The 18984-nt window shown below is 36.0% G+C and overlaps 1 protein-coding gene across 1 annotated transcript in view; it reads right to left on the bottom strand.

The window, feature by feature from the left end:
- Positions 1-18984, bottom strand: part of C2H8orf34 (chromosome 2 C8orf34 homolog) — a 170821-nt gene that overhangs the window by 60258 nt on the left and 91579 nt on the right. Inside the window, exon 8 of the mRNA XM_075085198.1 lies at positions 826-961. Coding sequence (XP_074941299.1) covers positions 826-961 — 136 coding nt within the window. The remainder of the gene's footprint in view (positions 1-825; positions 962-18984) is intronic.

Genomic DNA, 18984 nt, shown 5'->3' with positions numbered 1-18984 from the left:
AGTTTCACCACAGGTTGCTTTTTATTTACAAGCCGCTAATCCCCTCTCAAACTACACAATAGAGCAGCCATTGGCAAAGGCAGGCAGATAAAATTGGCATGCCTCTGTATTGTTCTTGCTAATCTGAACCATTAACAGAAGGGTGAGAAGGCTAGTTTTGTCATTTAAACAGGCTTAAATCCTTTCTCCAAATGAACTTTTGTCTACATAGAAGAATGCATCTAGGAAATTTAAGGGGTTTCTGTTAGTGTTGCATTCTCAAATTGACTTGGCTACAGGAACACCAAACTGTTTATTTGGCCCTTGTGCTGTAAATGCAAGAATTATTTCCAGCTGTCAAAACCAAAAGAGGTTCAACCTGATTAAATTATTTCTCAGAGGTGAAACAGGATGAGATTATAAAGTGCTAAGAAGCAACTATTTGAAATCCTGAACTGCACCTGTGCAACTAAATCTCCATTTATACAGGTGCTTTTCAAATTGGATTTGAACTTTTAAATTCCCTGATTCATCCCCTGAAAAAACACAGAAGCTCATATAACTAATGAAATTCAGAGACAGAAAGGCTTAAAATAGTTTTCAAGCTGTGAAGTAAGGCCTAAGACTAACTATGTTCTTTGATTCATTGTTGATGAGACATATCAAGCATAAACACAAGTTGCACAACCCAAATACCAGAGGTCATAGGGTAGCCAGTAGCTAAGTAATTATTTTTTCTTTAGCACATGAGAGGTCATCACCTGGCCCATAAACACAATACATAGCTGAAAAGCTGGGGGAAAGAATGCATTGGTTAGCATGACCTGGTTTTGTTTTACTTTTTACCTGGCACATCTTGCGCAGATATTCAACGTGACCTTTGCTTGAGGCTCAGCCGTATGAGCACTTCGAGTTTGATTGAATTTGCTCCCAGAAGACATCACACTTGTTACTCCTTCCATTCTTAGATCATCAAGATCCTCTGCAACAAGACAGAATGACTGGATGAACACACGATTAAAATTTGTAGCAATAAGGGTGCTTCACCTGTAGAATCACTAAAGAACGGAACAACTCAAAAATCAGGAAGTAAACAAATGCAGTTCCTTGTATAATCATAGGAAAAGACATTTGAGAGGACTTTTATTTATATATAATACCACCCCGTTACAAGGGATTCCTTGAAAAAAAATATTCAGTATCATTTCCACTTCAAACAGTGCTGCATATTTTTTCAATTTTTATTTCTCTGATTCGTTTATAAAAAACCTGTCATCAAGAGATGCTGTCCCATAGCTCCATTTGACATAGGGCATATCAAAGAGAAAATTTGTTTTTTGATTGTATGCTGCTCCTCTGATTTTTTTCATCATCTATTCACTTAGCAATGAAAAAGTATTGCTAAAATAAAAGTGCTCTGCTAAGCCCAGAAGATGTGAAATGGATACATATATCACATTGAAAGAGACTATAATGTGCATACATATACCCACCATACTGCTGTAATATTTGGGCAACTCGGAATAATAACTGGATTTTCTGCTACTGTAAAATCATTCCCATTTAGCAGGAAGACAGCTGAGGCTCTCAGAATTTTTTGCCCAAGATGACACTGGAATAGTGTAGCTCTGTTAAACTTTAAATGAATTCTCTTGGTATACTGTCAGGACATTCTTTAGGGATAATCTGTATAGATCATACTATGAGAAAATAGGCAAGTTCTGTATACCTAAGGTATCCATAAAGCCCAATTTTCAGATGTTTATAATTTGGTTAGATTCTAGCTGAAAGGTAAACAAGCAAAACACTACCTAGCTACTACTAAATGAGCACCAACCATTCCATGTAGTGACTGATGCATGTGGCTTATGGTATACAGTATGTGATCATTTAATTAAAGTGTCTTTCAGATAATGTATATACATGTATTTCCATAAAAGAAACTTGATGTTTAAGGACCTGAGTGTAGCAAAAAGCGCATAAAGGTAGACTTTAAATCTCCACATCAGATGGGGAAACATCATAGAGAACTTTAAAATCAGAAGAGGCAATGTTCCAACGTTCAATTATAGATATAGATACACAGTGGAGTACCAGCCTCCTCTTCATAGACAAGAGAGTGAGAAACAACACCCCAGATCACGACCTGAAATATTTCTGGTTCTCCTCGATAATTCATAGACACTACTCTTACCACTGTGCTTCAAACTCCAGGCAGTATGGTCAGATTGTCAGGATTATGCCACGTTAACAACACTTTTTTTGGAAGACACTTATTTTAATAAGCAACATCCAAGAACAGCAAGGCTAAACTTAAATGAAATTTTTGTGACTAAAGTCCTTGAACTAGATTTTCTTATCTGTAATGTTTTATTTTACTGCTTAAGAAAACTCTCCTCTCTCCCAAAATTCATTGGCTTGATGGTATAAATTGACAGTTCCACTGAAGTTTCTGGCAGTGATTTACACCATTTCCACACCTTTTCTTTAGATTTCATCTATGGTTAATATACAAACTGATTCAAAGGAGTTGGAAGGCTATATGATAAAGAATTATGAAATCAATCATCTATGAGTCATTTCAGGAAAGGTATTACATATTCGGAACACATTATGCATTAAAATAAATACAGTTTAATTGTGCTTTAAAGAGGTGTGAAGAGTTCCATATTTTGTGACAGATGTAAACCACTGGATGGATTACAGTTTAAATTAAATTGAAGCATATGCCTCAGGTTTTTTTTCCCCTAAACAGATGTGATTTCTTTAAATGAGGTTATCAACTGTTCCCTGCTTGATTAAGTTTTGGCTCTCTGACGACTAAGACTGTTTCAAGAGAGTGATGACATAAGCTGCCCTCTATCATACCTTTTATATTTGAATCTGTATATCAGAAACATGCCTTTTTTCATTTTTAGTCAAATACCAGCATTTTTCTCTCAAGAGAAAACTAAGTGAAACTTTGTGCAAGAAACATGGCTTCCAGAGGTACCTATAATTGTAGCTAACAGACAAGTAGGCAGAATATTATGCAGTATTGATTTATTGTCACATGCTGTTAGACCAATAGCAGTAATGTGCATGCTAAAATGCAGATTTAAAAAAAGCAAACAAATTACATAATATACAACTGTTAATTTTTCTCAAGGGATTTTCATTGATCTAATTCAGCACTGGATGGAATTTGTCCACGGCAAGTTACTAAAAGCTGTTACTATTCCAACTAGACAAAGCAGTATAACTCCATCTACCAAATCCGAAGAATAACCGCAGCATTTGATTTAGCTTTGATTACCGTACTTCTGCATCCGTATTCAATGATTTCAGTTTCTTCTGGATGCCTCAGGTTTACAGTGTAGATATTGCACTTTCTTCTCACTAAAGCAACTGGGCTTTGAGAAGCTGCCTGGTTCCCAATACCTATAACTTTGGATGGGAATTTTTGAGTTGTGAGCCAGTTTATGTGCCATTTGGCAATCTTCCTGATTGACCACATTCATTATTGAAGGCCCTTAATTAAAAAAAACCCACAACCCAACAATGAATCATAATATAATTTTAGTACTAAACTCCGCATGGGTGTATATTATTCAACGATTGATGCGAATTTTGCAGAAGAATATTTGTTCATCAATGAGGATGTTATTAAAATAAATGTGAGTGCAATAATGCATTTTAAGAATGAAAAAAAAAGTTTCCAAAGGTTCAGATGTTTCTACGTGACATCGGAAAGAATCAGTCTTAGCAAAAAAGGATTTCACTGAGAAGTCAATTCAGTTACAGGGTCTGGAACACTGAATCTTTTCTCTTTCTTTGTATTCTTTGCTAGACCAACTAGTGATGATACAGCTGAGTGGTTCAGTGATTTTATTGAGCAGCAATGAGGTAATTCACTGAGGAAAGAGAGAAGGAAAAGCCAAGTTGATGACTGCTTATGCCTGTATGTCTTATGGAAGACAAGAATATTGTGAAACTTCTCAAATCCTTAGAAAATTGTTACCTATCTTCATGCAGTCATAGGCTGAAAGTCCACATGAATGAAAGAATCCCACTTGTGCTAATAAAAGGTTTTTATTTTAATGCATTACTGTGCACTGTATTTCTTTGATCTAATGTTAATTCTCTGCTATTCCCTACAGGAATAGGGTATGTGAAGACCCTACCCCAGTCCTACAGCAATTTCCATTAAGTATGTTCTGTGTAATAAAAACAAACTACCTACAAACCAAACAAAAAAAACTTACATTTTTCTTAAATCAGCAATTCACCAAAATAAATTCACACAGCTGCAATCTTCACGCATTGCCATAATAATACACAAAAATACTTAAAAGTGAGATAAAGATCACAAGTGTAATATAGCATAGCACAGAACCAGATGTTTTCTATACTACTAATAATGCTGCACTAAGCTAAATTCTTTGTGATTTTTTAATAGAAACTCTCATCAAAAAGGGAAGGGGAAAAAGGGTATCTATTTCAGCTAAACAAGAACATAGCCCAGTAACAAGGTAATGTTTTTAAATAGGGTGTTGTTTGTAATTATTTACTTCCTTTCTTTTTGTGGAGGAAAGGCTGGGGAGAGCGAAAAGGGCACTACTGCCAAGCGTTCTAGAAACTGTGCAAGACTCCTTAATGTCTTTGGATGAGAGTGTGTGGAATCATCTTACAAACATCTCCTACAAGACTCACACACTGTTCACTTTAAGGAGAGAGCTCTTCTTATGCAAAATTCCTATTAAATGCAGTGAAAATTCAGTTGTACAGAAGGCTCATGTAATCAGGTTATGTGGTGCATTGTTTGATATGATCCAGTCACTTTTGTTCCCTTCATCCATTATAAAACATGTAGTAATTTCCCAGAAGTAATTCAAGAAGTGTAAGGTCCAAAGCTGGAAAAAGTCCTGGTTCGTCGTTAGAGAGGTTATGACAACTCAGAGTTTGTACGTTCAGCCTAATGCTAAGAAAAGCACTAAATATTTTCATGTGAGAGTACAAAAATTCAGATAATGAATTCTGATTTATGTTCTTGCAGGCCACCAGTCAATTCTGATGCACCAGTAAAATAATGCCTCTTTCTTTGAAGCAATGAGTTCCTCAAGGCAGTGTTCTTACATCATGATAGATGCTGATTTATTCCATGTACATAGCATTGATTTGTCAAGGATTGTTGACTGAAGCACGGACTCTTAATACACACTACTAGTCTCATTAAAAATAATAACAAAAAACTCAAAACAAAACAAAACTCAACAACAACACAAACACCACCACCCCCAACAACCAAGAGAAAAATCAATCCAAAAAAACCAAACCAAGAAAACCATACTGCTGATAGCAGATCTTCTGTTCCAGGAATTTATGTTGCTTTATATTTCATACTTGTATGTTTCTTATTATGTTAACAAATCCTCTCTGTTTTAGATAAATTTTCTTACCAATATCAAGAGAACCCAATACAAATCCCACCTTAATTCCAAAATAACTGTTGGGACAAACAGGAATTAAGCTTCCAGACAAAGAACCACCATTAATCTAGAACACCTGATGCTACACTCGTGAAAATGTTGTTAAAATCATATATTTCAACAGAGGCAAAACTGGAATTATCTTCTGCAATACACTAGCTACAGAACATCTCACTTGGTTTCTTCTTATTCATCTATGACTTTGATGTCATGGAGCAGACAATGCTGTTAGTCTGGTACAGATGTTCTAATATGTCTTTCAAGTAACATCTTCAAATATCGGAACCTGGCCCAGATCAGACCCATGCCATAGTCTGTTGATGTAAATATAGTCTTAAGTAAATCCATCAAGAGACTTTCACTCCTTAACACCATTTTAGATTCCTGAACCCAATGTCCTGGAGACATGTTACTTTATATAAAGCATCTCAAGTTGACAATAAATTCCCTAAATGTTTGTGGTTCTACTGATGGATGCACACAAAACCAATTGAAACATGATGCTGCTAAGTCCTTGAGTTTGCATGTCCACCTCTACTTGTATGGTTTGTCAAAGCCAATCTAATAGAACCTCACCCCACAGTCAAAAACACAAAACAAAATGGACTACAGAGAGCAGCATTGTTTGCAGGTAGTGAAGTATTCAGTGAATCATTGATTAGAATTCTCACTTTTAATCAGCAAGAGTGAGAGGAATCTGTCTTCAGGTTCTCCATCTTCCTATTTTAAGCTGGGACTGGAATTAACATAGGAGGTAGCCTTTTCTGATGAAGATGTTCTAGTTTCATTAAAGCACACTTTGGTATTTCAGACAACTACACCAAGCACGGCACACAGGGCTCCTGCTTATTCTCCCTTTTTCCACTAGGTGGGATATTTGTTCACTACAGGAGACTAACTACTTGCAGGCAAGGCTGATGGAGCACTGACTTGGGGGATGAGAATGTCTCTAAAATACAGTGTCTTGTGCTTCAGACCCTTGCTCCAAATCAGGCAGATGAAGTTTATAAAACAAGTCTTGGATATCCCAATTGCCCAAACCACTGACTGTATGAAACGTTATAGCTTCATTTTATTTAAATGAGAAAGTCCATAACCACAGTTGAAAAGAACTGGCATTGCGCCCTCTTATAATCCTAGGACAAATGATCTAATATCACCAAATAACCACTACTCACCCGCTAGTTCAGCAAGAATAACAACTATATAACACTGTTGCTCCACACCAACAGTGATTTCAAACTCATTGGCCTAAACTGTCAACCAGGTAGTTCAACTCAGTGCTAAAGAATTATCTCAAACACACTATTTTTACAATAACGGGAATCTACTATTGATTGGGCCACATTAATTATTTCTACATTTGCAATAAAATAAAATTTAGAATATTTCACTTGTTACATCGTGTTCTATAACAAATTGCTGCAACTGCCATAAATGTAAAAAAAGAACTTGCACTATAATAACACAGAACCTCAAAAAGGTCATAATGAGAAAATCCACAAAACAACCAGAAATTCTGGACTTCAGAAGGCATCTAAAGCAATGACTTTTAATGTTTTTTTCCTAGACAAACAACTTATTTTTTGCACTTTAGCTTTAAGTAAAACATTTTTTTAAATTAAAAACAAATTTTGATCAATATTTCTAATCGGCTCCAATTCTAATGTCACTTATTTTCACAACTAGATTTATTTGAATATGCAATTCAGACCTCAGTCCAACTCTGCATTGTTAAAGAAAACCACCAAAAAAGAGCTTTGTCATAATAATAGAATGAGCCATGTTTAAATCAGTAAGCTTTTTTTCAATCATATCAAAAATATCAAAGCATTAGAAAAGAATGTATATTTAAAAGGCTTCATTTTGGTTTTAATTTCAGCTTGTTTTTTTATTTTCTAACACAGAGGAGCCAGCTATATTTTTCAAGTGTATTTGGTTAACATAGTACAGATGTTCCTTGCAATATATATTCAAAATATTGAATTTCATGTTACATTGTCACTTAACTTTTTCTTTATTAAATCTACTTTGAATTAAATCTATTTTGAATTAAACTGAAAATTTGCATGCCGTTCATATTAAGTTCTAAAAAAATCAGCTAAGATGAATAGTAATTCATTAATTTAGTAGTACACCTCTCTAAGCATACAGTAATTACAGTGAATTTTCAGCCAGTCAGAGAAGATATTAAACTGTTCAGCTTTGTATGAATCAATTTTTTGCACTGAGGGCCACATTCATATTTCTTTGCATCTACCTAATTTACTCTACCGGCCCCTTGGCAGGATTAAGCTTAGTTGGCTTGTCAAGAGGCCAGTGGAAATTCATACACCTTTTATTGAAAATAAAGTTGAGGGAAAGCAGAAAAATTACAAATAATCTTATGCCAAACATTTCCAGTAACACTGAACCTTCCAACAGCTTTCTTTCAAAAAATTATTAGTACAAGCATTTCTGGAGTGCCAGTTACTAGAGCATCTGTATACTCTCTTCCATAAACCTATCTAGATCAAGGATTCATACAGTGGAAATATCTCTTTCCCCAACTTCTTTGTGTTTTTGTTTGTTTATTTGTTTTTAATTAAAATGATCAAATTCCAAAGGTAGTCAAACACCTTACTTGTGTAAGGTGTGTGAAGACAGAAATGCACAGAAGCAAGATGATTGTACTCCTTAAATTTTCTACTGAGAAACTAAGCACATCTCCCATTTTTAAAAAAGTGCTTTTTACTCAAGCACTACACCCAAATACACCTGACTGCAGACCAAGCTGTTGTGTTAGCAAAGTTCCAGTTAACTTAGGGACTCATAAGAGTAATCTCAGACTGGACAGTTTGGGCAGTCAGCAAGAAAGCAAAGCAATCTCTAAACTCTCTGTGTGCACAGGCACATTTAGCAAAGGGTACTTAGTATGTTGTATGTGAAAATTCACAGTAAGCTCTAGGTGCATTAAAATCCTGACTGAGATAGTAACATACCAGTAAGTCTATGATAATCACCAAAACTCTCAGATAATAAGCTAGAAGAAACTAACTGTGGATCTTTGTTATTTCTCTTCAAACTCCTGCCTAGCTGCAAAGGGACAACTGCCCCCCTTGTTACCTTTGCTAACTGAATCAAAGTTAAGTATAAGAGTATAAGGTGCCATCCAACAACTGCAGTTCTGCTGTTTCTTCTGCTTCCATCCCTCTATCAGCTTCCATCAACTCTGCCTTGTCCTGAGACAAGACCGTCTGTTTTGTATCACCATCCCTATTTTGGCCAGACACTGGGACATCTGGAAGACTGCGCTGTCTACACTCAGGAGAAGCAGACACTGAGCTGGATACCATCAGCATACCAATGGCATCACAGCTGACAGTACATGCTCTTCTCCAGTCATTGATTAAATTCATACCACTGATGTCTTTTGAGAGAGGATAGAACAAAATTTTTAAATATAATTTTATCCCTCCAGCTGGGTCAAGCAGATAAGCTATCAGGTATGTCAAAACCATCCCACACATTCAATACTTTAGCCAGGTAATAAAGTTCCAAATAAAGCACACAGTTTTCCAATTTTTTTCTTACTGAAGAGAAGGAAATGCTTTATAAATAAACTTTTGGTTACTGAAAAACCTGTGTAGTTGGGGGTGTTGCATAGGTGCTGCTTATTGTGTTAGATTGTTTTGTGTAACCTACCAGTTCAGCACACTATCGGGTTATGTTTGCTCATACTTCTGGTTTGAATACGAGACAATTAGAAGGTTTTTTGTTTTGCTACAATGCCTGTGCAAGCATACTGCAATACAAGACAGAGAGCTGGCTGACATGGAAAATAATCTAGTGGCATATATAATACATGTGGTTGCTGCACTTTCACTGAATATTGCAGGACAAGAAAGATTATTGCCTAAATAATAAATCAGGCACTGCAGCATGATAGTTCATGTAATGTTAGCTCATGCCTACTATCTTCTACATCACAGAGATACATTTGCTTTCATTCAGCAACACTAGCTTCTGGATATGAATTAGAACCACACATTTCTCCAGATCTCATTTCAGAACTACAAAATCATCTTGTAAACAAATCAGAGAATGTTACCTGATAATTCTGTTTCTCAAGACATACTAAGATTAATCATTGCTCCACTGAAATCAAGTGGAATTTGTCATTGACTCCACAGAGTGAAAATTTATCCAGAATGTTGCAAGTTTTTCTCTCTCAGGATTTAGCTCCTTGATATGACATCTGTGAAACTCCCATAGATCTTGAGACATGTTTAACTTGGAGTCCACAGAAGTGGAACGGAATGTGAACCACATCCCCTGGTGGCCACTCTATGCCATCCTCTGCGGGGTATAAAAACTGCAGGCTAACCATTCAAAGCAAATTCTTTCAATTGAGGGGGAGGCAGAGATCCTCAAGGGAAAGCCATTCAACATCAGATAGCAAATGTTCCTCAAAGAGTTTAAAAAAAAAACAAGGATGAAGGAAACACAAAACCTTAGGAAGCACAATCGTCATGCGCTAAAAGGAGGCAGCAGAAAAGAGTACATTGTATCACAAAAGATAAATTACTCTTTCAGTATATTTTCCTTCTCAAAAAGAACCACACGAAATTGCTAGGTTGCAGGCAGTTTGATAGATAACCTCAAAATGAAATGCTCAGACTTACAGTACAAACAGTATCAAGAGGAACAACAGAGAAAATAAAAACATTAAGAAGTCTAAACTGAAAGCATCTTCAACAATATATAACAGGAGATCTATTCCAAGCAAAAAGAAAACAGGTGGCATTGCACTAAGAGGAAAGTTAGGTCAACACAGAAAGGCCAAGTGATTCATGGTTTTCAGTCTTCAGGCACACTTCCAAAGCTCACTGGCCCTGAAATACTATTAGCTCAGGTGGTGCATGAATGAGGTCAAACTCCAAGGTGCTAACTAGCAGGCACTAAGGGCGCAGTTCTGTAATCCTGTAGCTTGTTACCAGTGATAGAGAAAGTACCACTTATTTCCGTGCTCTTTCCGCTTTCTACCATTCCCAGCGATACTGGTGCTTGATTCTTATCTCACCCTGGTGTGAGCTCATTCAGGGGAAAAATATTATGTTATTGTGAAATCTTTTGCATCTGGCTTAATAAGCTGCATTGGCACACCACGGGGTCACACAAGCATTAAAATCAGTTTAGAGGAAACAACAGGAACGTGCAGCCCTGTGTGGAGGAACAGAGGAGGAAATAGGACCGCCTTCTTTAATGAAAGAAATCTATCATGTTCAGTTAGGTTCAGCCCATCTCCCAGAACCATACCCCAAGGGGTAAAAGCATTGGGTATTTAAGCAACACTAAATTCAGAATATGAATGTGTTGCTACAGGACTAAAGCACCAGAAGAAAAAAAATATACATTTATCAAAGTATCAGAAATAAAAGTAAGCAAGACATCATTTTTCACTGATGGAAGGATACCCCATTTGCATTTGGGTATGGTATAAACTCACCCTGGCTGATTTTAAGGACCTTAAAATTTAGTGTAATTTTGCTTCTCTCAAGACACAAGAGTCAAAGTTTTCTAAAACTGGTATTCTATCAGAATATTCAAGCATGTATTCAGAAAAGCATTCCTAATATATTATCAAAATATGATTCTTAATAGTATGCGCTACCACATTAAAGATAGGATTTTTAACTTTTTAAAAAAACTTGTTACATTCCCCAAGTAGTCGCTGCATTTAGCTTTTTTTTTTCCTTATTTAACTGAGTAACGCCAACCTGATACAATCTAATATGACTGAAACTGTAAATGATCTTAACCTGATTCTCATGTTCAAGCTTTCTTGCTATTAACACAGTGTCTTGCCTTCTAACCAGCTTTTCTTCATCTGTTTTAGAATTCCTGGAATACAGCAATGTACCTGAATTAAATGAATTCTGATATTATGATATGACTGTACAAAGAATTTCAAAGTGAATGCAGATTTAATAGATGAGTCTTGCTCTACCACGAGTTGAAAGAAAAACTGAAGTTGCAGCTACTATGAAAGTTATAGCAGAGAGGTCACCATCATGGTCAAAGGAATTTTCAAAACTTAGTAATTTATCAGTTTCATTATCACGGATACAAATATTATTCTGAAACTAATATACAGATACATTTGCGCATCCACAAAATGATGTCATACAGTTGAACGGCATTCCTCCAAATGCAGCACCCCTCCAGTTTCCCAAAATACAAAAGCCGTTTGTAACACCTGATATCTCAGCAGATCCAAAGAAATACTTTTTTCAGCTCCCAAATGACATTTTCAATTCTCTACGTACAAAGTTCCCTTTCAGATGAGTACCCTAAAACAGTCCTGAGCAAGAAGTTCTCCCAGCTGAGCGGTCAAAAACTCTCACTATTCCATATCAGCTGAGCCGCTTAGTAGTAGACCTTCTCATAACCCTTTCAGTAAGCACCCTGCGTAAATACCCATAGCAGCTAACATAACTTCCCATCACACCAGTGAAAATGTCCCATCTGTTTAATGTTCTGTTTAGGTATCACCTACTTAAGAAAGATTTATCTATGTGAAGAATCAATATATTGTGAAATATTGCCAAATTATTGCCCATTTACAGGCTGGAAATTATGTCCAGTACAAACAAACCAAACCAATATAATCCAAACAAATTCAGTAGAACAGGTATAAAAAAACAAAATTCCCAAGGCATAACTGGTGGCATAACTATGATGGTTACAGAATTTGGAAGTTTTTACAGAAGAATTTTGATTCCTTAAGCAAAACATTATTCAAGCCTTTTCACCAATGCTTTTGAACACTTCAACAGACAATCAGTATTCAAAGATTAAAAAATAACTACTGCTCAGCAGCTAGACTTTAACAATATTTTGTCTCTGCTAACTAGACATACCTTTAGAGCAACTTTCACAAGTATTATTTTTATAAAATCATTATGTGAGGATTCATTAAAAAACCGCAACGATAAATTCAGCCTAATTATTTGTGACTGACATAAGCCAGTTGCTACCCATTTCCTGAAAAACGTCAGGAAAATGAGTTCCTCTCAGAAATACTCAGATATGTCAAAAGATTTTTTTCTCTCTCTCTAAGGGTATCCAAGTATGCATGAAAAACATTTGATAAAATCCCCTGCAAAGATACATTTCCCCATACAGCCAAATGGAGAAATAGGTCTGCAAACTATTGTCAGACACCTTGCCAGGTCCCCTCTATCCCAAACACTACTTAGAGCACTTCTGCAGTTAGGTGATAGTGAGTGAATAATTAGATCTGTGACATTCCTCAGTCATTAATTTCCTAAGAGTCAGAAATAGAAATGATATGTTATATAAAGTTCTTCTGTATATGTAAAAATGACAACTAGCTTCTGAGTATCCTAAATAAAATGTAGAATAATCGTATATCAAGAAAAAACGTTGGACTTTGATGTGCTGGAGTAATCTTTTACAGACATGGCAGGTGAGCAAGAGGAAACGATTCCACAAGCAATCATTACTTGGGAATGACTGTATTCTCTACGTGTAGGAGAGAAATGAGGACTCTGGTCCACAGTTCAATGTTTGAAAAAGGAAATACAGGTTCAGTTACAGTTACTTTTTTGCACTGTAACACAGGACTAAAACAGTGAATGGTAACTTCTCTGTAAGGCACATGCAGCACATGCACCCATCTCTGTAGTGTTTTGTGGATGAAACGAGCTGATTTGCCTTCAGGTGCTCAGAAATCTACAAGCAACAGGAAGAATGTTTCTACATAAAAACTTTAAAACATGCACATAGCAAATATGGCTTATTTCCTCAATCTCCAAGCTTTGTTTTCAGTTGAGTTTAGTTAGGCAAAAGATGACGTATGAGAACAAATTTAGTTATCCTTCACTTGCATTTCACATAAACGATAATGATTTATGAATAACAATAAATGCAAACTTTATATAAGACAAATGTTACTTTTTCCAACCTACTGGACAATACTTTAATTCTCTGAACAATCTTGAAGCTGAAATTTTACATCAGAAGAGACTTGAAGGAAGACTAAGAAAGGATTACACGCAACATTACTTTGGTACTTCAATGTCAGCGTTTATAGTTTTAAAAATAGGAAAATTTAAAAGTCAATAAGGTTTAAAAATTCTGCAATAAAGTAGGAATGTTTTGGAGAAAAAAGAAAGTATGTTCTTTACCTTTGTTGGAAAGGACAAATATGTGACTATCCCTTTTTTATTATGAACTACGCCTTTAAGAACAATTTTGTATTCTTATTGTTTCATTTACAACATCTTTTCAAGTTTTTATTCTCATCATATTGAAAAGAAAACAACCTCTTTACAACTTCTGGTTTTAATAAAATAAGGGGAGAAACCTTTTTGAAGCCACAATTGGATTTGTGTCTCTTTGCATCTGGTTAAAAACCAAAACTGAAAAATCCTATTATTTGCATATTTATTTTTATTTAATTATTCCCAGGACTGTAAACTTTCTCTGAAGAGAATGAAAAACAATGAAATGACTATAATTTTTTTCATTTCTATTTTATTCCTTCATTATTTGATACTTCAAAGATACACTATTTCTTCACAAATTAAAAACTAGGGCTACATCAACGTTACCCAGAAAACAGTAAGCCAATGAATGTAACCTTTTTGTGTTCGTAACTCCTCCTTCTGTCACAAAGGCACATTGTAGCCTCCACTGCTCAGTCCAGGAATGTATAAACCTTATGCATTTAACATCACATACATACATATCCTATTAAATTTTCATTTCTTTTTCAGCTGCTCAATATCTCAGTATTTTGCTAACCATTTCCATCCTCATTTTTACATATTCTTCCAAAGGTGACTCACCACCTCTCTCTTCCCATGATCGTACTCCCTCCCAGAAAACCCTTGGCTTTATATGCATCAGTGGCCAAACTCATATTTCACTGCAGCAAAGCCAGGATTTAACTCTTTTAAGAGCGCTTCCTGTGCAGCTTCTTGTTCCATGATACGGATGATTTAAGGAGCAGTTTCACAATCAGTTTATGCTAAACTAAGTCTGAGCTGCCTGTCTCCCACTTGAGCTGGCTAACACTTCCCACCCTTACGCTAGCAGTAGTGCTTGTGTGGCCCACAGTGAGCTGGGCCAGGGAGCTCATCTGCCTCGAGGTTATCTCTTTTTTGCTGGGTTGATCTTTGGCCCAGCTCAAAATCACTCCTCAATATCTCCTTTGAGGTTTCTTATTCAGACATGGACTGTTTTAAACAGCAACAAGAACAGCTGATTTTAAAATACAGCTTAATATTTTTTCAATTCAGTGCCTGGTAATATAAAACCAGTTAAATTAAACCAGGTTCATGGCTGGGTATTGAAGTTAAAATAGAAAATTCACCAGGAAGGATCTTCATGGAAAATAACAATAAATCTTTGTCACCCTGAAATATCACTTTTATTTTTGTTAGGATGTGAAGCTGAAATCCTGTAGGCTACAGTTTGAGAATATATTCAGTTCATATTAGAAATTAGGTTTAGGAGTTATTTAACACCTCTTGCTTTGGATTTAGTTTATGCAAGAAATATTCTATGTAATATCTTTAGATCATTGCAGTAGTAGGTTAGTAGAGAGACAACATACAGAAATTGCGAAAACGTTCATAGCTACGAAGCAAATGGCTAAAAGATAGACCTGCTCCAAAAATTGGTATTAAGCTTAAACCAACACTCCTCCTGACTACAGCAAAAAACCAATGGTAAGTGTAATAAGGATTCAGAATACATAATTACATACAACAGCTTCCAATGTCAACTAATTATAATTCTGTAGATTTCAAATTATTTAATATCAAATATAACTCAGATCCTTACATTTAAATCTACCATATTTGCTCTTTCTTGCCTCATCTTTGTACATGGGCACACTTTTTTTTAGATTTAGTATCTGGATGTATTCTTACTGTACTTTCCCTCACCCTCCCAGTCCTCACTAATTATGCAAAGGGATCTAGCAGCTATTTATAACAGATAGGCATCCTTCAGCTGAAATGCTGCTTTAGGTTCTTTTTTATTTATTTTCCATCATTCTTATTGTGTGATGTTACAAACTGATGATTACCCCTGATTTCTCTTCTTATTAATCCTTCTTTTTTGAATTTCTCATATCCTGAATTCTTTTCAGTCTCCACAGACTCCTACTCCACCACTCCTCTTGCAGTATAGCCTTTGCTACATTTTGCCTCTTTTTCATCTTTGCTACATTAATAGTCAAAATGTAATAATACTTACTGGCAGTATATTCACATACAAAGACCTATGTCTTCATGAATGCTGGGTCATTAAAGAAAATGCAAGAAAAGCTGGTAGCACTACTTTTGATGTCAGCAGGTGCACTGCAGTTACTACGGCGATGTGTCTAAGCCAACACTGAACTTGCAAACCCAAGGTATTGTGTGCCACAGTAACCCTGCGAATCACAGCAATGGCTAATGAGCTGCTTGGTCTGCTCGAAACTGCTACATACACATTACAAAAGCTGGCATCGCCAGCGGTATCTGACTTGGACTGCTCAAAGCTACCCTTTGTTTGCAGGGCAGTTGCAGCATTTACTGCAGTATTCGTAATTTTACCTGAAGAAAGTTCTGACGAGTAATTTGTTAAGGCAGCAATCAAAGTAGACAAATGGGATACTTGAAATTGTAGGTGGGCTGAACAGCTGTTTAGAGATGCTTTTGTTTTCAATCTCTCCTCTCATTTTTATCATGGCTTTCCAAATCTAATTTTGAGTACTGCAGGTATTGAAAGAGTCACCTTTCAGAAAAAGCATTTGTTCCAAATCTACTTTGCTATAAATAATCTTTTACTTCACCCTGTGCTGTCTTTTCCATGCTTATTCTTTCTCCATCCTCTTTTTTGCTTTCAGCAATTACAACCATTAAATTAAATTTATAATAAATTAAATTTATAACCAAAATTAATTAACAATATTTATTCCCCTTCAATTTAATTTTATAAAACAGAACACTCTCAGAATCTCTTCACATGCAAAACACTATTAGAAAGTATGGCTGGCCAAGCAAGCCTTTTAATATATGTTGAATCAACTGTTTTCAAATAGGAACAAGGTAACAAAGTTTGGATTTTGTCATGTTATTTTACTGTTTGACATATTATTTACTGATTACAACATTTAAAATTACACTTATTTTTAAATTCAATGTTGAACACACCTTGCAACAAACAACAAAATAAAAATTCTGCTTGGTCAGCAAAAGAAAAACAAAAAGTAGAGGTAGTTATTCTGTAAGCAGCAAACCTAATGAATCTTGAATTCTAATGGATTTGTGTTATATCCCAATAATTCCTTCACGTTAATTTCAGCTGTTTCCATCCATATTTCTTATAATATCCTCCTCCTAGTAATTCTGCCCATCTTCCTTCTTTTCCTCTCCTTCATTAACTCAAACAGCTTGTCCCAAATTGCTTGACTGAGTCAGCAGATGCTTTGTTTGATTCAGAGCCATAATACTGATCAATGAGCAACAGCACATCTTTAGTTTGTACTGAAGCTTCAGGGTGGTACTAATGAGAGTGTCTTCTATCTGGATACCAATGTTCAGGAAATTGGAAAAAAATTCATATATTAGAGCCCTGACAAATTCTGTTGAAATCTGTTAGTAGATTTAAAAGTTACAAGGACTCAAACTCAAAGACAGATGGGCACACCTTACAAAATCATGTAAGTGCAAAGAAAACCAGCCTCACAGGAAACCAAAGGCTGAAAACACACAGGGGAAAAAACAGTATACAGAGGATATCACTACTGGTTTACATCACACTAAGCTCATAGCTTTGCAGCTATGTGACTGTGAACATTTCCACCAGTCAAATACACACTGGATAAAACAAGCATTTCCCTTCTTATCAGATTTCAGTAGTTGCAGTTTTATAACCTTTGTCCTTGAAATATCAAACGTATGAGGTCTCTGGCAGACTCACCCTGCCTGATGTTGCTACTAGCAGAAACCATCTTCCCCTCCTCTGACAGACATTGCTGCTCTCCTAGGCAGAAACAGGCTTCCTTAATGCACCGGGCTGAAAACACCAGTGGTTCACAAGCTGATTTACAAGCAGATCAGATGTCTCTGCCCTGAGGGCTTCCATATCTATTAAAGGTGCAGGGCAAGGCAGATGGCTGAGGGTGGCAATAACTTCAGCCAACAATCTCCCACTGCAAGACTGTCAGAAGTCAAACAAGAACCAATTTGTACTCACTAATGATTTTACACGCCCTTTTTTATTCCTTCTCTAAACTGGTACGTTTTAAACTCTTCAACTTCTGTCTGTCTCCAATCACTTCCCTCACATTTTCCAACCTCCTTCCCTTCTGCTGTATCCACTCCGAGATGAGGGCGACTAGAACAGAAAGCCTTTGTACCAAACCAGGATAACTCACTGGATACACACAGGGACAACTAAAAGAGAACTGAAAGAAGTCAAACAGGATATGCATTGCAGACAGTGTTACATTTTGACCTAAGAGCATGGGTCAAAGGTACCTGGCTCCTTTTAGGTCCAAAACTGTTATGGGCCTGCAAACACCTCATCACAACTGTTCACTTTAATTTAGCAGTCTGACAATTGCAGCAGTAGTTCAGATCGTTTTTCTCATATATTCCGAGACACATCTCAACGACAAAATTCATCTACCATCATGTTGTTGATTTTTAGAAAATTCTTCACTTGTTTTTGGTCTTGACCAACTTGGATATTTTTGTGTAATGTTGTAAATATCACTTCACTTATCACCTACCTCCCAGTAGAGACTAATAATATATTAAACTATAGCAGCTTAATAGAGGCACTCCACTGCTACTGAATTGTTAAAATAATAAATATTAAAAAGCATCACATATTTATCCACTATTATTATTTTGCCACACGGGCAGCTTCTAATCCATGACAGCACTTTATTTCTTACTTTGTGACTACTTTGTTTCTCACCTTGTGACTACTTTATTTCCTTAGTATTCTTTTGTGAGAGATTTTGACAAAGGTTTTTTGTGAAAGTCCAAGTAAGTCACACCTACTGGAACTCCTTAGCCAATATTTTGCCAACACCTTCATAGAATCATAATTACATACACAAAAAAGGAAAAGAACTGCACTCAAGCCTAGTCACTAGAACAGTCATCTTTTTATAACTTTCTAGAGCTAAAAACAAACGACATCACTGTGCACATCCACCTTTACAAAAGGGGTAAAAATCCCCCCTGCTAAAACAGTTGGTTTACTAAATATTGAGAGAAAGGAGAAAGCAATGATTGAATATTTAGTGTTCAAGCCCAATATTAACCTTAGAAGCAATGTTATAGCTCACATCCTAACTACCCATTTCTTATCAGAAGCTGTGAAATATTTATACAGAAACCCCTCTGATGTCTTTTATCTCAAAACTGGGCCTAATAGCTAGCTAACTAAAAATTAATCAAACTACATAGGTAAACTCAGAAAAATTTAAATGCCAACTCCTTAAGTGAGTTACACCACTTGA

The sequence above is a fragment of the Phalacrocorax aristotelis genome, chromosome 2 (assembly GCF_949628215.1).
Source record: "Phalacrocorax aristotelis chromosome 2, bGulAri2.1, whole genome shotgun sequence".
Taxonomy (NCBI): domain Eukaryota; kingdom Metazoa; phylum Chordata; class Aves; order Suliformes; family Phalacrocoracidae; genus Phalacrocorax; species Phalacrocorax aristotelis.
Note: the sequence above shows the minus strand (reverse complement) of the source record. Positions and strands in the feature narration are given on the sequence as shown.